The sequence below is a fragment of the Propithecus coquereli genome, unplaced genomic scaffold, assembly GCF_000956105.1.
Source record: "Propithecus coquereli isolate 6110/MARCELLA unplaced genomic scaffold, Pcoq_1.0 Scaffold208, whole genome shotgun sequence".
Lineage (NCBI taxonomy): Eukaryota > Metazoa > Chordata > Mammalia > Primates > Indriidae > Propithecus > Propithecus coquereli.
In genome coordinates this window covers 2,599,978-2,623,125 of record NW_012145856.1, presented here as the reverse complement: position 1 = coordinate 2,623,125, position 23,148 = coordinate 2,599,978, and the positions used below count along the sequence as shown (strand labels likewise).

At 47.7% G+C, this 23,148-nt stretch overlaps 2 protein-coding genes across 2 annotated transcripts in view; one reads left to right on the top strand and one right to left on the bottom strand.

Annotated features, from left to right (window-relative positions):
* DNAH6 (dynein, axonemal, heavy chain 6) overlaps positions 1-2,612 on the top strand; it is a 318,529-nt gene extending 315,917 nt beyond the window's left edge. The window contains exon 74 of the mRNA XM_012644194.1: positions 2,325-2,612. Within this exon, the coding sequence (XP_012499648.1) occupies positions 2,325-2,428 (104 nt within the window). The 3' untranslated portion in view covers positions 2,429-2,612. The remainder of the gene's footprint in view (positions 1-2,324) is intronic.
* A 4,304-nt stretch (positions 2,613-6,916) lies between these two features.
* TRABD2A (TraB domain containing 2A) overlaps positions 6,917-23,148 on the bottom strand; it is a 37,374-nt gene continuing 21,142 nt past the window's right edge. The window contains 8 exon segments of the mRNA XM_012644193.1: positions 6,917-7,081; positions 7,843-8,083; positions 9,888-10,108; positions 10,111-10,165; positions 12,159-12,249; positions 18,274-18,448; positions 20,869-20,924; positions 20,927-20,985. Of these exon segments, the coding sequence (XP_012499647.1) occupies positions 6,917-7,081; positions 7,843-8,083; positions 9,888-10,108; positions 10,111-10,165; positions 12,159-12,249; positions 18,274-18,448; positions 20,869-20,924; positions 20,927-20,985 (1,063 nt within the window).

Below are 23,148 nucleotides of genomic sequence, written 5' to 3'. Positions count from 1 at the left end.
AATAATTTTAATAACTACATTCCAGATGATAGTAATATGGGAGAGGCAGCAGAGCAGAAAAAAGTAAAACAGACTTAAAATGTTTTTATCATTTGAATGGATAATATAGATACTGATGATAAAAAAATTATTTTTCTAATAAAGTCTGCACTTAAAGTATGTTTCCTTTAGCCGGGTGTGGTGGCGTGCATCTGTAGTCCCAGCTACTCGGAAGGCTGAGGCAGAAGGATGGCTTGAGCCCAGGAGTTTGAGGTTGCTGTGAGCTGTGATGACACCCCTACACTGTAGCCTGGGCAACAGAGCAGAACCCTGTCTCCAAAAAATAAAAGTATGTTTCCTGAGAGTGACATATAGAATTGAACTAAATTGTAGATGCCTATCACATGCCTTGATCTCCCACTCCTATGACAAATATAAAAAGTATTAAAAAGTATTTTTTAATTAATAATGGTTTAGAAGTTTTTTGTGTGGACATGGGCTTTTATTCTCTGGATAAATATCTAGGAGCAGAATGACTGGGTCACACGGTAGATGTATGTTTAACTTTTTAAGAAACCGCCAAATCGGTTTCCAAAGTGGCCACATCATTTAAATTCCTGCCAGTAGTGTATGAGAGTTCCAGTTCCTCCATATCCTCACCACCACTTGATCTTTTTAGTCTTAAAATGTATATAATATACCAGAGCTGTCTGGAAAGCATCCAGCCATTGTTAATATAATAAGAATGGTTACACGGCTAAATAATTTTTGGAAATTCCTCATATACTTGTATCTCATTGTGTTTTTAATTTTCATTTCCCTAATGACAATGACATTAGCCATCTTTTCATGTGCTTATTTTATATCTTACTTGGTGAAGTGTCTACCCATATCTTTTGCCCATTTTTAATTGAATCATTTGTCTTATTATTGACTCAAATTGTGAAAGAAATTCTGTCTTTCTGGCAAGAGGAACCAAGAAAGGGACTTCTGCAATCAGAAGAGCGTGAGGGAAAACTCACTTTTTTCTCTCCTTTTTCTTGCCTAACTCTATTCCACTGTAGGCTGAGTCATAGCACTAAACCAGTCAGTGGCACAGATAGCAGAAACTGTGACAGAAACTCCATCTTCCTGGCCAGAGATCTAGGAAAATGTGCCCCTGCAAGTTGTAGAAGGTGGTCCCTTAATTCTGTGTTTGAATCTGCACAAGTCAGATTCAAACTCAAAACAGCATAGCAAAGGCTTTGAGAGCTAAATTACAACTTAAACTATCACTCACGTCTCGGACTTATCCCTGACGCATGGAACAGACCAAAAGCAGCCTAGAAAAGACTTTGAGAACTGAACTAGGATTTAAATCACTACCCAAGCCTCAGAATAATGCCCAAATAGCAATGGGCAGGGCAGAGCCAAAGCAGCACAGCAGAAACTTAGAAAACTGGGCTAACATTGGAAACACTGCTAGCAGGCAAGACAGGATATATCTGAACCTATCTGGGTTGACTGCCTGCTAAAACAAAAACAAGCCAAAAACATTCAGCTTTCTCCTGAAATTTTTAACAGGTCAATACAACATAATATTCAAAATGTGCATGATGCAATCTAACACCATTCAAAAATACCAAGAACCAGGAAAAGATGACCAAATCCCAAGGTAAAAGACAACAGATGCCAACCAAGATGTCAGAATTGTCAGATAAACACTTTAAAGCAGTTATTATAACTATGTTCCATGAAATAAAGATGAACATGCTAGAAACTAACACACTAGAAATTAATGTAATAATACTTGTACTTAGCAGAGGAATATACAGTATAAAATGGAAACTTTAGAGCTGAAAAAAATGCAGTATCTGTACTATAAAATTCACTATGGGATCAATAGCAGAATGAAAATGACAGAGCTGAGGACAGAATACCTGTGACTGTATTTATTCATCTCAGGAGCCCAAGTGCCCACCACTGCAGGGTAGAAAGGATGGATGGGTGGATGGACAAATGGATGAATGAAAGGATGCCCAACCTACCACTGCATGACCCCAAGTCCTACTGACAGCTCAGGACTGAATCCTAGTCCAGTGCTCCCAGATTCCAACTGCAGAGAACTGAGAACATAGCTCATAAAGTTATACAAAGTCTAAGCTGGAAACGTCCTAAAGGACCATTTGTTCTAAAATCTTTGTTTCATACAGCATAGGACTGAAACCCATAAAGGACTATTTGCCAAGCATTTTTAGAGGTAGTCAAGGCTGGAGCCCATATGCCTTGACTCTGACTATCTTCTCTTTGTATCAGGAGGTTATTCTTTCAGTAATGACCCTTTTTTCCCCTGTATCCTTAATTAGGCCATTCAACCAACTTCGTGGTAACCATCCTCTTACCCTCCAAGCGGTCCAAAGACTACTGGATTGCCAAGGGATCAGCTTTGCTCTGCCAGCTGAATGAGTGAAAAGGCACCACCCAGTGATGAAAAGGAAGTGGTGGAAAGGCCAGATGTTTCCTGATGAGGGGAAAGGTTTGAATAATTTATATGTGAGCAAAATTGTTAATTCTGATTTGACTTAAAGATATTAAGCGTGACCTTTGTTTCTCTTATGACCTAAAATAAAGTGTTTTTGAGTTCTTTATGTTGGTAATCCAAGCTCTGATGTGGAAGCAGTGAGTTCAGCACCCGCCTATTAAACCTGCTATTCCCACCCCAGGTGGGAGTCGGGACTCAGCCCTGCGTCCCCACACAGGCTCCTCCTCTTCGCACGGACGTGAGAGGCCCCCGGGGGTTTCGGCACTTCCCTTTCTAGACCAGATGAAGGTTCTCTGAGCCTAACACATGGGGGGTTGATGCAGTGACCACAACAGCTGGGGGAGCAGATGAGCAGGACTATAGGATCTTGGCCCATAATGCCAGTTCCCCACTCTGTGGGGCACCATCACTGCTGTCACAGAAGTCCAGGTCAGTCCTGCCCACGTACAGAGGAATTTTTCCCTTCCACGCAGGATGAACCTGTGTAAAAACCTGCCAAGTCCCAGCCAGGTGCATTTGAGCCCCTGCCACCTAAGAGGCAGAGCTTGCTGGGCAGCGCTAAAATGGAGCAGCCACTGTGACAAGCCATTTTGTGTCAGCCCTGCCAACAGTGGTCTGTTTGCTTCCCTGGCCATAACATGACCCAAGAAACTAGCCATCTAGCTCTGGAGAAAGCCACAGCACACCCTGCGAAAGAACTGGAGGAACTGGGTCAGCCACCGTGATTCCAACCTCCCAGTGTAGCGCGGCTCCCCGCCTGTACCCCATGCCCAGCGAAAGCGAGAGCAAACTCAAGTCGCGGAGAAGCGAGGAGCACCCTTTCCATCAGGCAGAGTTCGGTGCACACATCAGAAACTGCTCTTGGTGTTTTGAGCAGAAATAGGTGCCAACAAAGTCATGGGAATGGCTGCAGCTCCGGAAGTCAGAGGGTTGATATTGGGCACCACAGCAGCTGTGATCCAAGGTGAGAAGCTGCAGGAAACGGCGCCAACCTCACAGCACTCCCCGCCGGGAAGCCGGTGAGCGGAGGGGGACGCAGAGTCTGCCGCTGCACAAACTTGTCGGCTGGAGCCTACACCGAGCTGCCACCACTGCTCAAGAAAAAGACCTGCCCACTTCTACCTTCCAAATCTCACCTAAGTGTGTCTCATTAGGAGAATCTAGATGACAGCAGCAAGGGAATCTGGACGGATTTTAGCCTTCCGACCCCTGCGATTCAGGGCATACAGAACGGAACGAAGGTGGTGGACAAGGGTCCTGAGTGCGTCACACTTCTCGTTCAGTAAGGCCCAGGGGAATGGCTGAGTAGGGAAGCCAGAGCTTCACACCCAGGCAGGCAGTCTTACCCTAAGCCCGATTAGGAACAAATGCAAACACTTTGTGTTGGCCCCACTCAAGTCCTGGACAGAACTTGTGGGTTTTTGTGAACTACCCAGGCCCGAGACCATAAGGGAAGCTTGTCACAGGGGGACGACCCTGACCCGGAACCAGGGTGGTCCGGGGAGGGAGATCAGCGGGGCAGGGCTAAAAGCTCCCATTTCAGACTCAACCTTTTACTCGTTTTATATAGGGATTTTCATAAGATTTTATTTGGAAAAGACATTGCCAATAAACATATAAATAATAAATAACACTTGGGAGGAGGGGGGCAAGGGCAACATACGTAACCTAAACATCTGTACCCCCATAATATGCTGAAATAAAAAATAAATAAATAATATGGCTGCGGGGGGTAGAGTTTGAAAACCACTCTCTTGCACAGCACCTCTGGACGAAGCCCATCCCAGGCTCCAGATGCCAGTGAGACACGCTGGACATATTGTGCCGCGGGAAAGTACTTGTCAGAGCACAGGGAGCACCCTCCTCACCAGACCACGGACAGAGGGGTGCAGAACACAAGTTCCACAGCCAGAACCAAGAGCAAACAGGGGGACAAGAGCAAGCAGCAGAAAGAAGGAAAGGGTCAGCGTCCAGAGCTGGGGCCCAAAGGGGTCAGAGTTGCAGCTGAGCAGCGAGGGCTCAGCGGGGAAGCAGGGACAGTGTTCAGACAGTGTGAGCACAGGAGCTATCTGCCTAATATATGCACATCATGAAAAAAATCTACACCAAAAAGGTATTTAATTATTTTCAAACAACTCATTAACAATTTATTATTTTCACACAACTCATTATGTTACAAAACTGTACAGCTCCCCCCAAAGGTGGATAACCCCAAGACATTTCTTGGAAAGAGCAGAATCAACACTGGGTTTCTTCTTCGGGCACAGTCTCCTCTCCTGGGTTGGGCCTACGAAGGCCAGACCAGAGTGTGGGGTACAGGAATGGCTGTCCTCCAAGTCTGAGGGGTTGGGGTCTCGGCCTGGCTCCTGCAGTCACTACAGGAGGGTGTCTATGTTTGGAAGGCCAGCACCAGCACCCAGAACACGGGGGTCCAGAGAGACAGGCAGGCACTGCTGGCCACCACCCGGCTGTGGTGGGAATACCCGTGTCAAGGGAGCTGCAGCTCAGCAGAGATGTGCCTGTCCAGGACAGGGACCTGGAGGTGTGGAGCCACAGCTCTAGGAGGCAGAGAAAAAGAGTCTTGGGGCACAGTGCAAGCTGCTGCATACTCCGAGACTCCCAAATGCCCACATGGCTTCTTTTCATCTCCCCTCTTCAAAGACAGGAGTGGGGATTAGTATGCTAATAGGCTTCCCATATCCTTGGCCCTCTCTGGTCTTTGGCCACTGCTAGCAGAAAACCAAGTGATCAAGGGTATTAAGACTACCATACTAGCCAACTTTCCCTGGCTGTTTAATTCTTGATTTAAGCACTATTAAAAGTCTTGGTATAAGAAGGCTCAACACAGAGTTTGCTAATCATCAGCCTCTGGGTAATCTGAGACAGGACCTTCCCCACTGGTGGCCACAGAGGGTGAGCCAGGTCATGAAGAGTCCTCCTTGGGTCTCTGCCTCTCACCTGCCCAAGTTCAGGCCTGGTGTGAACAGCATGCAGGACAAGACAGCACGCACTGAAGACATGACCTCAGGCTAACCTGGCCCTTTCAGCTCAGCTGAGGTGCAAAGTGCCCAATCCATGGCCACCTCGAAAGGAAATGGCCCAGGCTGAAAAAGTATTAAACAGGTCAGTTTATCCCTCCATCAATGAAGGATCATTGAGAAGCCACCCTGGGACATGGGCACCAACAGAGCTGTCCCTGTTCTCTAGGTCCCATTTGGCTGCCAGGTTCTGTCCATTTAAAGATGCAAATCACACAGCATACAAGATGCCTGCTCCAAACCTTTCAGTGGCTCCCCACTTCCCTCACTGTTCACCTTCCCAGACACGTCTCATCCCACTACCCCTGCACTTCCCAGGCTCCAGCCAGAAATACTTTATCTTGGTTTCTTTAACACAGTTGTTCCCCCCACACCAAGCTTTCACACGGTTCCCTCTGCCCCCAACTCCTCCCCTTCCATATTCATTCATTCAACATTTACTAAACACCTGTGCAGCCCTGCCTCTGCTGACCCGACACAGGAGCTATTCACCAGGCCCTGCTTTGTTGGCTTCCACTCCTATCAGCCAAAGGATGATTCCTCAGGGAGGCTTTTACTGACCCCTGACTGTAATAGTAACCTCCAACACACACACACACACACACACACACACGCACACACACACACACACAGCACTCTACCCTTCCCTTTGCAGATTTATGCAAAATCTGGACTCCTTGCCTGACTGTGAGTCCATGAAGGCAGGGCAAGTGTCTGGTTCACCCCAGAGACGTACACCCAACACAACGGCAGGCACATGGGAGAAACTCGGTAAGATTGGGATGAATTTAATTGGATCCTGGATCCCAGCCTCTCTGGGGTGGTCCTTCCAGCAGCGCTGTGCCCTGAAGACCGCAGCTCTTCTGCCCACCTCTGATCCACCCACTAACCATCTCTAAGAGCACATTCTGTGGTCACCACTCTCCCGGTACACTCTGGGGCTCAAACATGCCCATTCTACAGAGTTCCTTCCAGCTCTGCAAAGCTATGATCTGCAGTGGAAAAAGGGCTGGAGAATTTAGGTTCTTTGCAACCTGTATTCCAGCCTCTTTCTACTTTTAACAGACCTATCCATACCCCCACATTGGTTCTTTAACAAGTATAAACATGTTGCCCTTGCTCTGGCTTGAAGGAACTACCTTAAATCCGGATTCTTCTCTGTCGCAGTGGACAGAGGACAGGAGCCACGGGCCATGAGGAAAGGGAAAGGCTGCTCCATGAGGGGGGCTCCTATCCCCACCAGTGTGAGGGGCGTTCCTGGGTCTGCTCACACCGCACTCCCAGGGTAAGGGCGGAGGCCGGCCTGGTCAGCCCACCCGCCTCACCTCTCCTCCACGCGGACCCACAGGTAGCTGAATTGTCGGAGTCGGAGTCGGAGTCAGAGTCGGAGTCGCTGCCTCCGCTGTGGCTGCCTCTGCTTTTTCCAGGACTTCTGCTCATCCTCCCCAGACAGGTCAGCACTTCCGGGCAGGGACACATGAGGGGGCAGCGTTGAGTGCACCGCAGACATGGCTTCCAGTGCCAGTGCTTCTGGGGTGGGCTTCTGGGTGGCACAAAGAGGACAGACAGGGAGGGCTGTGTCAAGGGCCTTTTACTCTTCACTCTGTAAACAGGGGCGAAGGAGGAGGTATTTGGACGAGGGTCACACAGCCTGTCGCCCTCTCTGTACCCCCATAATATGCTGAAATAAAAAATAAATAAATAATATGGCTGCGGGGGGTAGAGTTTGAAAACCACTCTCTTGCACAGCACCTCTGGACGAAGCCCATCCCAGGCTCCAGATGCCAGTGAGACACGCTGGACATATTGTGCCGCGGGAAAGTACTTGTCAGAGCACAGGGAGCACCCTCCTCACCAGACCACGGACAGAGGGGTGCAGAACACAAGTTCCACAGCCAGAACCAAGAGCAAACAGGGGGACAAGAGCAAGCAGCAGAAAGAAGGAAAGGGTCAGCGTCCAGAGCTGGGGCCCAAAGGGGTCAGAGTTGCAGCTGAGCAGCGAGGGCTCAGCGGGGAAGCAGGGACAGTGTTCAGACAGTGTGAGCACAGGAGCTATCTGCCTAATATATGCACATCATGAAAAAAATCTACACCAAAAAGGTATTTAATTATTTTCAAACAACTCATTAACAATTTATTATTTTCACACAACTCATTATGTTACAAAACTGTACAGCTCCCCCCAAAGGTGGATAACCCCAAGACATTTCTTGGAAAGAGCAGAATCAACACTGGGTTTCTTCTTCGGGCACAGTCTCCTCTCCTGGGTTGGGCCTACGAAGGCCAGACCAGAGTGTGGGGTACAGGAATGGCTGTCCTCCAAGTCTGAGGGGTTGGGGTCTCGGCCTGGCTCCTGCAGTCACTACAGGAGGGTGTCTATGTTTGGAAGGCCAGCACCAGCACCCAGAACACGGGGGTCCAGAGAGACAGGCAGGCACTGCTGGCCACCACCCGGCTGTGGTGGGAATACCCGTGTCAAGGGAGCTGCAGCTCAGCAGAGATGTGCCTGTCCAGGACAGGGACCTGGAGGTGTGGAGCCACAGCTCTAGGAGGCAGAGAAAAAGAGTCTTGGGGCACAGTGCAAGCTGCTGCATACTCCGAGACTCCCAAATGCCCACTGGCTTCTTTTCATCTCCCCTCTTCAAAGACAGGAGTGGGGATTAGTATGCTAATAGGCTTCCCATATCCTTGGCCCTCTCTGGTCTTTGGCCACTGCTAGCAGAAAACCAAGTGATCAAGGGTATTAAGACTACCATACTAGCCAACTTTCCCTGGCTGTTTAATTCTTGATTTAAGCACTATTAAAAGTCTTGGTATAAGAAGGCTCAACACAGAGTTTGCTAATCATCAGCCTCTGGGTAATCTGAGACAGGACCTTCCCCACTGGTGGCCACAGAGGGTGAGCCAGGTCATGAAGAGTCCTCCTTGGGTCTCTGCCTCTCACCTGCCCAAGTTCAGGCCTGGTGTGAACAGCATGCAGGACAAGACAGCACGCACTGAAGACATGACCTCAGGCTAACCTGGCCCTTTCAGCTCAGCTGAGGTGCAAAGTGCCCAATCCATGGCCACCTCGAAAGGAAATGGCCCAGGCTGAAAAAGTATTAAACAGGTCAGTTTATCCCTCCATCAATGAAGGATCATTGAGAAGCCACCCTGGGACATGGGCACCAACAGAGCTGTCCCTGTTCTCTAGGTCCCATTTGGCTGCCCGGTTCTGTCCATTTAAAGATGCAAATCACACAGCATACAAGATGCCTGCTCCAAACCTTTCAGTGGCTCCCCACTTCCCTCACTGTTCACCTTCCCAGACACGTCTCATCCCACTACCCCTGCACTTCCCAGGCTCCAGCCAGAAATACTTTATCTTGGTTTCTTTAACACAGTTGTTCCCCCCACACCAAGCTTTCACACGGTTCCCTCTGCCCCCAACTCCTCCCCTTCCATATTCATTCATTCAACATTTACTAAACACCTGTGCAGCCCTGCCTCTGCTGACCCGACACAGGAGCTATTCACCAGGCCCTGCTTTGTTGGCTTCCACTCCTATCAGCCAAAGGATGATTCCTCAGGGAGGCTTTTACTGACCCCTGACTGTAATAGTAACCTCCAACACACACACACACACACACACACACACGCACACACACACACACACAGCACTCTACCCTTCCCTTTGCAGATTTATGCAAAATCTGGACTCCTTGCCTGACTGTGAGTCCATGAAGGCAGGGCAAGTGTCTGGTTCACCCCAGAGACGTACACCCAACACAACGGCAGGCACATGGGAGAAACTCGGTAAGATTGGGATGAATTTAATTGGATCCTGGATCCCAGCCTCTCTGGGGTGGTCCTTCCAGCAGCGCTGTGCCCTGAAGACCGCAGCTCTTCTGCCCACCTCTGATCCACCCACTAACCATCTCTAAGAGCACATTCTGTGGTCACCACTCTCCCGGTACACTCTGGGGCTCAAACATGCCCATTCTACAGAGTTCCTTCCAGCTCTGCAAAGCTATGATCTGCAGTGGAAAAGGGGCTGGAGAATTTAGGTTCTTTGCAACCTGTATTCCAGCCTCTTTCTACTTTTAACAGACCTATCCATACCCCCACATTGGTTCTTTAACAAGTATAAACATGTTGCCCTTGCTCTGGCTTGAAGGAACTACCTTAAATCCGGATTCTTCTCTGTCGCAGTGGACAGAGGACAGGAGCCACGGGCCATGAGGAAAGGGAAAGGCTGCTCCACGAGGGGGGCTCCTATCCCCACCAGTGTGAGGGGCGTTCCTGGGTCTGCTCACACCGCACTCCCAGGGTAAGGGCGGAGGCCGGCCTGGTCAGCCCACCCGCCTCACCTCTCCTCCACGCGGACCCACAGGTAGCTGAATTGTCGGAGTCGGAGTCGGAGTCAGAGTCGGAGTCGCTGCCTCCGCTGTGGCTGCCTCTGCTTTTTCCGGGACTTCTGCTCATCCTCCCCAGACAGGTCAGCACTTCCGGGCAGGGACACATGAGGGGGCAGCGTTGAGTGCACCGCAGACATGGCTTCCAGTGCCAGTGCTTCTGGGGTGGGCTTCTGGGTGGCACAAAGAGGACAGACAGGGAGGGCTGTGTCAAGGGCCTTTTACTCTTCTCTCTGTAAACAGGGGCGAAGGAGGAGGTATTTGGACGAGGGTCACACAGCCTGTCGCCCTCCTCTGCTCTTACTAATGTAGGGATAAGGCAAAATAGGAAGTTCCAGAGAGCCTGAGCGCAGCCATTTTGACCCACACCAGACCCTAACCACACTGAACAAGGAAGTCGCCAACATGTCACTAAGCCAGGACCAACTGAGGAAGGATGAATTACTAAGCCGGATGCCTTACAAACTGTGCTTACCTTTCTGTGACAGCAGTGTATGAGTAACCTTTATGGCCTGATGTCAAAACAGTGCTGGCCTCCAGCTAATGGAGTTTTTGAACACATAAAAACGTTGCCATTGCCCCACAAGGGGTGCCCCTCCTGCTTTGGAAGACCCCCATCTCTGTCTGTGGAGTAGGATCTATTGTCTGTCTAGCTCTAGAATTCTTCCCCGTGTGAAGCGAAGAACCCACTTGGCAAGTTCAAGGGACTTTCCTCCCTTCACTGGGACACTCCCTGTATCTTCCTAGCCCAGGGCCTCAGGACAGGCGGATAACCTGAAAGTTCAAGCCCTCCAGTTAGGGCAGGAGTTACTTGGTTCTCCAGGCCACCTGAGAATGGATCACCTTGATGCCTTTGTTTCTCCCTCACACAGCCTCCCTGTACTCTCTCCAAATCCCCTAGCCCTGGGGAGAAAAACCTAAGATTTTTTTTTTTTAAACTGCATATATGTTAATTACTGCACTTTCCCAACAACAATGGGTCAGCACTGTCAAGAAAGCCACTGAAGATTACAGCATTTACAGAGGAGTGGAAACATTTAAATGCCATTTGCTTAAAACAACTGAAGTAGCCCTTAACCCTGTTGTTAATCCCTCCTGAACCCTATTGAGGGCTCTATTCAGACAGAGGCTCTCAAGGCTGGCCTTAAATCATCTTCCCCAAAGGGAATACATCTTTCCACAGCTGATGGGAAACTCAAACTGACTTCTAGTTTTCCCCTAAAGGTGACTATAGTCCCCAGAAACCTCTTCCAGTGAAGAAATAAGTATTAGAAGGACCAAGTTTCTTCCTACAACAACTTTTTGTCGAGGGTTTGGTGGTGGGGCAGGGAGTGGGGGAGTAAGAGAAGAATTCCAGCCACTGGAGGTCAATCCCATTGTCTCCCGATGCGGGCAGTGAGGGCCACAAGTTCCCATCTGCCTGAGGAAGGAGAGCAGTGGATGTGCCATGTCTGGGTCTTTCCTCCTCCAGGGATGTGGGTGCAGCTGACTGGCACGTGTAAGAACTGATTTCCTCTGCTCCCATCCAGCCTTGATAAATCTTCTACCTGTGAGAGGCGGGCCTCACTTCTGACCCACAACATGACAGAACCTGAGAGGTCAGTTCGTATTAATGGCCCTGTTTGAGAAAAGGAGGAGGTATATGACCAAAAAAAAAAAAAAAAAAACGAAAAAGGGAAAGACCTAGGTTGGGCAAAAAGGATAAAAAAAGAGAAATCCTCAAATTGCAAAGGAAGGCCACGCACAGTGGCTCACACCTGTCATCCTAGCACTTTGGGAAGCCAGGGTGGAAGGATCACTTGAGCCCAGGAGTTTGAGATCAGCCTAGACAACATAGCAAGACCCTGTCTCTACAAAAAGTTTTTTCAAAAAATTAGCTGGGCATGGTGGCATGTACCTATAGTCCTAGCTACTTAGGAGGCTGAGGCAGGACGGACTGGGTAAGCCCAGGAGTTTGAGGCTGCAGGGAACTACGATCATGCCACTGCATGTAGCTCAAAGTGTGCACCCGGCTGGGTGGTGCTGCCACAGCCCAGCCACATGAAGCCAGCTGAGCGATGCTGGGCACCCATCTAGTGACCACCTCTCCCAAGCCTGGGGGAAATGGCCGTCCAGGGGTCCTCTGGAGCCCCCAGGACAGCAGCCCACCCTGGTGCCAGGCAGCCCTGCAGGGGTCCCAGCTCCCCTAGCGGCTCCCCAACTAGGATAGAAGCACGGGAGCATTACTTGTTGATGGGGTGTCCAGCAGGGGCATGCTCTACCTCACAGCCTTTGTGCCGCACATCTACCAGCACCGTGTTCTTGCCCATGAAATGACCTGCGGTGAGAAAAACAATCAGAATTGCTACAACTCCCAGGACCACTAAATATACTTCCCAAACACACACCCCAGGACCAGGAAATTACCCTGCCAAGTCCCCCTCCCATCTGTCCAGCACCGTACAATTCCAGAGAGCTCCAGAATCGGGCTTCCCAACAGTCCTGCAAGGCAGGCAGGGCGGGATGAGCAGCATTTCAGAAACAGGACACTGAAGATCAGAACAGTGAAGCAAGTTGCCTGGAGTCGCACAGCTAAGGAGAGAGCCTAGACATCAAACCCCAACCTGGCAAGACTTCCCAGAAGAAGTGATATGTATTCTGCAGGGTCCTCCAGGGGGATGGCACTGGTGTGGTGGAAATGAGGGAGTTTCCAGCTGTGGGAAGAAATGCAAATGTGCCCTATGGAGAAACAGGCCTGCTGTCGGGAATGAAGAGGTAGCTGCTACCCAATCACCACTTTCTAGAAAAAGCAAAGGCAACCTAATCCAGTATCTGCCTTTCTGAGAGGTCTCTGCATAGAGGACTTTCGGGCACCTGGGAGATGGCTTGTTCTGCCTGATGTTTCTTGGCAATCACTGTCCCTCACATCATCCTTCACTCTAGGGCTTTCCCACAATGCAGAGGGGCCAGAGTCCTCACCCCAAGTGGAGAAGTTTGGCGAAACATTTCCCCTCCTCCTCCGCTCTCCTCCCTGCAGCCTGGACCAGATTCTAACTAGAAACAGATGCCCGCACAGGGGCTATAGCTGTGATCTAGAAATCTGGGTGGGGCAGAAGGCTAAGGCCACAGTGGTGTACCCCTGGCAAACCAGCAGCCGAAAATCAGCATGAGCTGATTTAAAATCCACACCTGAGCAAGGGGGGAAAAATAGTGTTGTCTTCAGCACTCACCCTAGGTTACTCATTTATTTGAGAATGAGGGACTGGCAGTTTAGAACAAATGATTTTAGTATCCACTTAGCACCTCTGACTTCAATTTTTCTCCTACTCCAAAGGTGAGCTCCATTTCTCATCTTGACATTTCAACTCCAGATCCTCATGACAAAAGTTGCTGTTTTATTTATTTTATTATAAAGCTCTGGTGCTTTCAGTTTTTCGTTATCTTCATTTTGCAATTAAAAGTTTGCTAATCACACAGCTTTTTAAGTTTTAAAATGCCGAAAGTAAAGGTTTGCAAGCAATGTCTGTAGTTCCCTCTGCTCAACTTAGCCTTCAGAAGGCAGGGACGGAAAGCAGCCCCGGGAAAATAACTCGGCCCTAGAAAGAGCATCCTGGGACTCCCGACACCCAAGGTGCGGGGGCGGGCAGGCCCCCACCTAGCGCTGCATCAGTGTGATGAACTGAGCCCTGAGAATCTGGCAAGGCCATCTGCCCCGCACAACCCTTAAGGGGGGTGGGGGGTGTCCCACTGCTCAGACCAAGCTACGCCGCCCAGCCTTTCCCCTCCTCCCAGCGCCCCATTACCCCGACACTAGGCATACGGGAAGCTTTTGGGAGAGCCACTGAGTCCGGCAGGAGTGGAAAACGAAAGCCCATTCTCGCTGGCGCTGGCGGCCTTGCACGCAGTAGCTCTCCACGCTCCAGCGCCCAGGAGCCTTCCGTCTGCGCCTCCCCCGGGGCCGGATGTTGGGACAACGCCACCGGCTCTATTTGTTAACGTTCCCACCAAGGGATGATGAGCCACGGGGGCTTCCCAAACCTGCACCACTGTCAGGGTGCCTCAAGAGCCCTGGCTAACAGCTTTGTTAGAGAAAGCCGTTTGTTGAGGCAGGACGGACATAGGCACAGTTCAAATATGCACAATCCAGACGTGGACATGAGACTTACAGAAGGGGGAAACCGCTCACACACACACTGCTATTGTTTTGTGGTAGAACTTCTCAGTGAACAAGATATTGAAGCCAAACACCTCATTTTTTGTAACAGCTTTATTTAAATATAATTCGTATCACATAAAATTCACCCTTTTAAAGTATACAACTCAGTGATTTTTTAAATATATTCAGAAAGTCATGCAACCACAACCACTATCGAATTTTAAAATATTTTCATCATCCCTGCCCCAGCCCCTGGCAACCACCAATCCACTTTGTGTCTCTGTGGATTTGCCTGTTGTGAGCATTGCATATAAAGGTACATACAATACGTGGAATTTTATGACTGGCTTCTCTCACTTAGCATAATGTTTTCACAGTTCATCCATGTTATAGTATAGCACCTCTTCCCTTTTTATGGCCAAATAATATTCCGTTATATGAATATACCACCTTTTACTCACCAGTTGATGGACACTTGAATCGGTTCTACTTTTTAGCTATTATGAATAATGGTGCTATTAACATTCATGCACAGGTTTTTGTGTGGATATATATTTTCAGTTCTCTCAGGTATATATCTGGAAATCAAAATGCTGAGTCAAATGATAGCTCTATGTTTAATTTTGAAAACTGCTACATAGTTTTCAAAAATGGCTACACCATTTTACATTCCCAACAGCCACATATGAGGGTACAAATTTCTCAACATCTTCACCAAAACTTATTGTTGTCCATATTTTTTATTATAGCCTAGTGTTCATGAAGCGCTATCTTCGCTTTAGCACTTCATCAACACAACTCCAGGAAATAACAGCAGATTACAGCCCAAAGAGCCGCAAGACTCAGACTTTATTTTAATAGTGTCCTTAGGAAAACCCAAAGATCACAGAAGAGACAAAAAATGACAGTAGAGGAAACTGAAACCTCTGGCACCTAGAGTTATAGCAAACATGTCGTAGACTATTTGTGCTGCCATAACAAAGCACCACAGACTGGGTAATTTATAAATAACAGAAATTTATTTCCCACAGTTCTGGAGGCTGGACAGTCCAATATCAAGGCATGGTGAGGGCCTTCTTGCTGAGTGTTCACGTGGCAGGAGGGGCAAATGCTGTGTTCTCACATGGCCAAAGGCAGAAGGGCAAAAATGAGCCTAAACTAGTTCCTTCTTTTTATAAGGCACTAATCCATTCATAATGGTGGAGCCCTCATGACTTAATCACTTTTCAAAAGATCCCACCTCTTGACACGACCACCATAAGGATAAAGTTTCAACACATGAATTTTGGGGGATATTCAGACCACAGCAAAACATTAAACACATCCCATCTCCAAGGCAGATTAGCATTCCATTGTCAGATACATCACGTTCAGCTTTCAATAAAAAATTACAAGGCATGCTAAAAGGCAAGAAAAATAACTGTCTGAAGAAACCAAGCAAGCATCAGACCCAAACTCAGACATGATAAAAATTCTGGAATTATCACATAAGGAATATAGCTGAACTAAAAAGCATCACAACCATATTTATCTAATTGACATTATAGACTACTTCATCCAACAACAGCAGAATACACATTCTATTCAGCTTACACGGAACATATTTCTCCTTCATTGTTGAAGAACAGTTTTACTGGAAGTGGAAATGTTTGTTGATAGTCTTTTTATTTTGGCATTTTGGATATGTCCCCCCACAGCCTTCTGGCTTCCAGGGCTTCTGATGAGAAATCTACTGTTAATCTTACGGAAGTTCCCTTATATGTAAGAAGTTGCTTTGCTGTTACTTCTTTCAAGATTCTGTTCTTTGGCTTTTGACAGTTTGACTGTATGTCTTGGTGAAGAACTTTTTGATTTTATACAACTTAGCGTTCATTCATTGGATGTGCAGACTAATGTTTTCCACCAAATTTGGGACATTTTCAAGCATTTTTTATTCAAATGTTCTTTCTATTCCCTTTTACTCTCTCCTCTTCTCCGGGACTTCCATTAAGTGCACGTTGGTACACTTGAGGATGTTGCACAGGTCTCTAAAGATTTATTCACTTTTCTTCATTCTTTTTCCTTTTTATTACTCATACTGAATAATCTCAATTGAACTGTCTTTCAGTATGTTGATTCCTTTTCCTTTTTCCAGTTGAAATCTACTATTCAGTCCCTCTGGTGAATTTTTCATTTCAATTACTGTACTTTCAATTCTAGAATTTCTATTTGTTTCTTTTTCTATAATTTCTCTTTATTAATATTCTATATTTGGTGAGATAATCTCATACTTTTCTTTAATCCTTTTTTTTAATTTATTATATTTTTCTCTGTCTTATTTTTTTTTCTTTCCATCTTCTATAACTACTTCTAGCTGACCTTTGATTCTTTAGGCATGGTTTCTTTTAGTTTGTTGAACATATTTATAATAGCTGATTTAAAGTCTTTGTCTAGTAAGTCCAACATATGGGCTTCCCCAAGGACAGTTCTTATTAATTCCTTTTTTTTCTTCAGTATGAGCAATACTTTCCTGTTTCATTCCATGTCTTATAATTTTTTGTTGAAAACTAGACATTTTAAATAACATAACATACTATCTCTGGAAATCACATCTCTTCTCCCCTCTTCCTAGAGTGCATTGTTGCTGTTTGTTTGTCTAGTGGCTTTTCAGGACCTATTCTGTAAAGCCTGTATTCTTTGCTGTGGTCAGCTTATGGCTGAACAGAGATTTCCTTAAATACCTTGAACCAGTAAACCTCCCAGCCTTTGCCAAGGAGTTATGTGCATTTGGAGACATGCCTTCGATGCCCCAGCAGTCAGTTTACAATGCTGCCTTAGCTTTCATGTTCTGCTTACACACAGCCTCAAGATCAGCCAGAGGTGAGAGATTAGGACCTTCTCAGGCCTTTCCTGGGCAAGTGCACAGTCCTTCTCAAGCACATGGCTTTCTAGGTTCCCAGAAATATGTCAGAGCTTTTCAAAATCCCCTATGGGGCATCTCATTTCCATTTTCCTTTTAAGTTTTTTGGGCGGCCCTTGTAAGCCCCAGCTGATATTGCTGTCTTAGCAATAGGCAGCTATGATGTTAAACAACTGCCATTAATTGTTTTCAACAAACGCCCTAGGATACAGCTATTCGCACAGGGCAAGTTCAGAGTCAGGTCAAATGAAGACAAGCTTGAGAATGGAATTTTCAGGGAGCTATCAGGCAGGTCAAATAGTGATGTAATTAGTAATTAGCCTTGGGAGGAACGCTGAACCCATTCTGCTCCTTTTAGGAACTGTTAGGCAACTGGTTTTCACAGCTACCATAGTTCCAAGGCTGTTGGTTTTCAAGGCTACTGTGAAGCTGGTACAAGGGGGATGAGAATATAACAAGTTAAAATCCACAAAGCTCACTCTTCTTCCCAAAATTCAATGAGTTTTCTTAAATAAACACTCCTAGGATAGTTGTAAGCCTTTAGTTAATTTCCAGAGCTTTGAGAAAGTTGACTTTGATCATTTTTTTCCAGTGTTCTCATTGCTGTTGTGAAGGAGCAGGTTTCTGGAGGCCCTGACTCTGCCATTCCAGAAGTGCTTCTCTCCACCCCCCATTTTACTGGTAAAGAAACTGAGGGATGTGACTTGTCCAAGTTTATGAGGCTAGTGGAAGAATCTGAAAGAAAAAATCCAGCCCAATGGCACTTCTGTCCTTAATTCCTGAGACTGCAAAGAATTCTTTATTAGAATCACTCAAGAAGAGAGAAATTACTTCGAAAAGCCAACAAAAGGAAATAATTTGCCCACTTTGTCTCCATATGTGCTATTAATAGTTAATAATAACTGATGTGTCAGCCCCTGGCCTTATACTTGGGAGGCTCATAGTCAAGTAGGAGAGTGAAGAGAAACAAATTTCAGTGAAATTCTCAAAGTGAAACGTTCCAGGAAGAAGTTAGGATTAAGTACAGAGTTAGGAGGACAAAAATGCCTTCCCAGCTGGCTCATGTGTCACAAGCCACATGCAGACAGCTGTGGGTGACATCACATGCACCAGCCCATCTAGCAACATTTCAACCACATTGGATGCTCAGGCACCAGCAGGAGCCACTTTGCAACTGAAATAAGTCAAGGGAAGTGTCACCCCACCCCCTCATCTCACTTTCTGGCCAACACAAGCCCTGAAGGAGCTCACCTCCACATTCCCTTCATGGGAGAAGCATCAGACCCCAGCGTCTAATCAGAGGTGACCTACTACTCACCAGCTCCAAAGGCCTTTGTCAGGGAACTCCTCCAAAAGGGCCCTCACCCACCTCCCCATTCTCTCGTTCTGCTTGTAGATCAGCTCCTGGTGGAAGTAGCTGTGGATCTCCTGAGCAGTGATGAGCTCCTGAGGTGGTAGCGTGGCATTAATAAAATTGGGAACCTCCGCCAAAATAAAGAGAAAAAAATAAAATACGGGCAACAGAGTTTTAACAAAGTTACTTCATTGGAGCATCAAATCCCCCAGCCTAGATGGTCAAGACATTGTCAGGAGAAGACTGAGGAGGATACACCATTCTTGGAATCTCCTATCTGCTATAATATCATTCTCTGCAACCAAAGTGAAAAAACATTAAGTGAAGTGCTCTGTGTGAACTCCCATGCTGTTTAACACAGCGCTTCTGTTCCATCTAAATGATTCTGCTTGATGCCATGTGTTTATACAAGTGCACCATATGTTTGCGTAGCACATCCATAGTTTTAACTTGTTTGATTCACACATGCTTTTTTAAATAAAAATAGCTTTATATAGTTACGTATTTTAGAATTAATAATTATGATTCTACAACCACAAACATGGAATTTCTATAAACATTTAACTGTTTTATAAATCCTATACATTTACATTTTCATTATTTCTCCACTTCCTATTTCTCCCTCTGGCTGTCCCCAGTGTCCTTTGCCCTCCGGGCAAATATTTCACCTGACTCTGGTACATGGTGGTAGCAGGTTTCAGTGTCTGGCTAACAGCAGGATGCAAGTACACCAAAACTGTGACAATCGGGGTGGTTCTTGCAGCCCAGCGGCAGCAGGTGGGGCAGGCACACTGCGTCTCCTCCCCACCCTCTGGGCGGTCTGACTTCCCAAACCTCGGCCTCCCCACCCGCCCAGGTGCATACTGCATCCTCTACCCAGGACTTGACAAGGTTAACCTTGGCCAACATCTACGCTGCCTGCTTCCCCTACTTCCAGTAGCTTCTCAGAAACCTTTTAAAGTCCTCACACTCTGTAACATAGTCATTAACATCCATCTTATGGATAACAGATCTCCTTTCACTACTTCCTTGAAATGACATTCTTTCATTTTCAAACCAACAGCCTTCATCTTCTATTCTGTCATCTTTTTAAAAAAAATCAGGATTTTTATGTCAGATCCTCCTGCCCATTCCCCAAAATCTCCTCTTTGGCAGAGCACCCCCTCTGCACCAGCCTGACCACACAGGCAACCCCAAAAGTACGGGGTGACCTGCTCCCTCTGCCATCCTGCTCCACCTTCTAAATTCCAGACGTCACCCAAAGCCTGCAACACTGCCCCACGGCCAGCCTGGCCCTCACTCGCAGCAGCCGCACTTCCCCAACACCCCACGCCCCTGCCGGGCCCTGTGGGCAGGACAGGCCTGGAGGAGCCCCAGGTGAGAAACGCACAAGACATCCCTCCTGTGGCTCCATCAGCCTCGCCTTTGCCCACATAACTTCCAAATCCTCTGCCCACGTTAACTTTTTTCTGCTGCTTCAAATGTCAATTTCCCAGTTGATGTTGACCTTTCTCCTCTTCCCCCGCCCCCACTGAGAGTGCAGGTACGAATCATCCCACCATCAACTCCACGGTTCCTCCTTTAACGTGCTTCTCGTTCCGCCTTTCTTCCTGCTTCCTTTTGCCTTCGTTTGACTTCCTCCCACTCTAGATTTTCTGGAACACTCATTGCATCTTTTGACACTTACTTCCTGAATGAAATGTCACCCTCCGGGCTGATACTGGACTCAGCCTGTACTGTCCCTCCCCCAGTACTGCTGTCCCTTCCTCATCTCTCACGTTCACGCACATCTCCTTACGGCTGGGTCCCCAGAGCTAATATACACCTAATAGCCTCGCGCACACTCACCAGCTCCCCTCTCTCCTCCCCAGCATCCTCGTGCCTGGGGACAAAAGGTCCATCCCACCTCCCTCCTGTAGGGAGGCTGCACTCCTCTGAGGCCTGACCAGCTTTGTCCTCGATGGCCCACGGGTAAAGGCCCGTCGGGGGTACACACTCCACCAGCTCGGCCACACTCATCCTGCAGTGCTGAAGGATGGAATGATCCATGTCTGCAAATGCTGGCAGCCTTCCCCGCTCCCACATGCCAGCCCTGCAAGAATCCCGTGAACACATGAACAGTCACATCACACTCACATGTTCCTAGAAGCCATTGAAGCCACAGCCAAAGTTCTACTCCATCATTTCCCAAAAGAGTCACCTAAGTCAGCCAGGAGGCCATCGGAATCAGATCCCTTCCCCTCTCCCAAGGCTGGTTCACGCTGCCTGCTGCTGAATCCTCTGAAGCTTCTTCACCCTACAGCTGGGGCCTTGGAATTAAGCGTCATCGGTGCCCCTCCCCATTCCCAAAAGGTTCATAAAGAAAGCCTTCAGTAACTGCAGCACCTCATTCGATGACGTCTAAATCTGTCCCATTTTATTTTTAGAGCCCTTCAAGGCCTCCATCCTTTGTACACAGGGTATCCAGGTGTTGGCAGGTAATGTCTTCACTCTTGTAATGAAATGTGCACTGAACAGAGGATAAGGGCGCTCACCTGGGCGCGGTCACGGCTGAGATGACAGAGCTGAGGTCCCCGCAGGTACAGTGCTTGATGAGATCCTCTGAAGACCGGCCGCGCGCAGGCTCTCCTGCTGCAGGAGGGTCTGGTTCAGAGCAAAGATGACCCGAAAGAGCGGGGAGAAAACATAGGTCCCTTTTAAGTTCACTGCCAAGGCAACCATTCGCTGCCATCTTATTTCTTTTGTCCGTAGCTGGCAAGCCCTCACCTCTGTGTTCGTTATGTAAGGACGTGGATACGGCTGCTGAAAAAGAAAACTCAGATCCCTGGACAATGTCCAAAGAGAAGGAGGAGGACAGTCCTGCCCAAATCGGCCCCCATCCGATCACACCGGGGGAACTGCCTGAAGAGAGACACATGCGACCTGGAACTCTTTCTTCCATGACAGTGACCAAGAAAGATAGCTGAAGACCAAGAGGAATAGCTGAAGAAGCCGAGAGTGGGGCAGGGAGGGGCTGGGGACACACAGGCAGACCCAATACCAGTGGGTTCCAATTACATAAAGGACCCGACAGGAACGATCAATACTGCCAGCTAACAAATTCATGAGATCCATGGATGTTAATGAAAGTCAGTGGGGGAAATGAAGGCTTAAAAACTTCAACAAGTTTTATTTTTCCAGAACTTCTCAGCCTCTGATACACTAATGTGCAATGTGATTCTCCCTGAGTGGGGGAGAGCGTGCCGGGAGGCCCAAATTTATTTGAGGTGCACATCACTAGAGAAAGTTGCACCAGAACAACTTTTGGAAGAAACTCGATTCAAGGAATTTTACAAAGCAGGGAATTCTCCCTGGCACAGGAGAGCTGGGTCAGAGTGGGGAGGAGGAGATTGGGGCTGGCCACCCCCTAGAAGGCACCTGACAATACTGCTGACCCTGAGGCGTTTTCTGTCTCGTTCTCCCCAGGTACAGATGCAGACATACAACCTCGGACAGTGACCCTTCCACGTGCTTCCCAGGTAATCAGCGTACAGGATGCACCCTGGGAGGCCTAGGTGGGAGGATCGCTTGAGGGCAGGAGTTTGAGACCAGTCCGAGCAAGAGCAAGACTCATCTCTACTAAAAAAATATAAAAATTAGCTGGGCATCGTGGTGCTCACCTGTAGTCCCAGCTACTCAGGGGGCTGAGGCAGGAGAGTCGCTTGAGCGCGGGAGTTTGAGGTTGCCGTGAGCTACATTGATGCCACTGCATTCTAGCTGGGTGACGGAGCAAGACAGTCTCAAAAAAAATTAAAAAATAAACCTTGCCCTCAGGATGAGACCTCAAGTTAAAGACGTCTTGAAGAACAGACATTCTCTACTCTGTTCTCAGAACTTTTAATAAAAGAATTGTCATAAAAAATAAATAAATTTAAAAATTGTAATAAATAAATAAAATCCCTCCTCCCTTACCTGAGGGGAACTATTACCTTGGAAGAGCCTAGACTGGCCCCTCAACACAAGGTGGTGATGAAAGTCCTGCTGCGTTTTCTGTCATGTTAATGGATGTGGCCGCACTTGGGGGCTAAAGCTTCCACACGCTTTCTTGGACATCAAGATCTGCTTTTTTGGGAGGGAGAGTGCTTCTCAAAACTGGAACTTGAGCTCTTCTCAGCAAAAGGACTCAAGCATGAGGACCAGAGAAACCGATCTTCAGTGACATCTTAACCTGAAGAAGCATCGTGTTGTGAACGATGACAATCCCAGTTGCCAGGAGCGCACACGGAGAGCCGAGAAGAATGCGCACGGCCAACTGGGCCCCTCCTTTCTTCTCTTCCTGCCACCTCCCAGACGGACACCAAGACTTCTTCTCTCTTTGGCCAGGTCTCCCGACCACTCTTTCTCCTTTTCAAATAGCTTAACTCCTGCCCTGACTTCTGAGGGCTGAGGACATCCATCTCCTCTTCTTATGGACTGAATTGTGTCCCCAAAAAAGTCACATTGATACCCTAACACCCAATGTCCCCTTATTTAGAGACAGGGCCTTTAAGGAGGTATTTAAGGTTAAATGAGGTCATAAGGATGGGGCCCTGTGACCTTATAAAGGAGGAAGAGATCCCAGAGCTCCAGAGAAAAGGCCATGTGAGGCACAGCAAAAGACAGTGTCTGCAAGCAGAGGAGAGAGGCTCGTCCTGCTCTTGGATTTCTGTTGTTGAAACCGCAGGGGTGTTTCAGCCTAGGTCCAGCTGCTTGTCGCACAAAGATCCAAATATTGAGTCCCTGAGGATTGCCAAGAAAGAAGGAATTTTTAATAGGACAGACGTCTTGCTGGGAGTATGGGAAAAGCTGT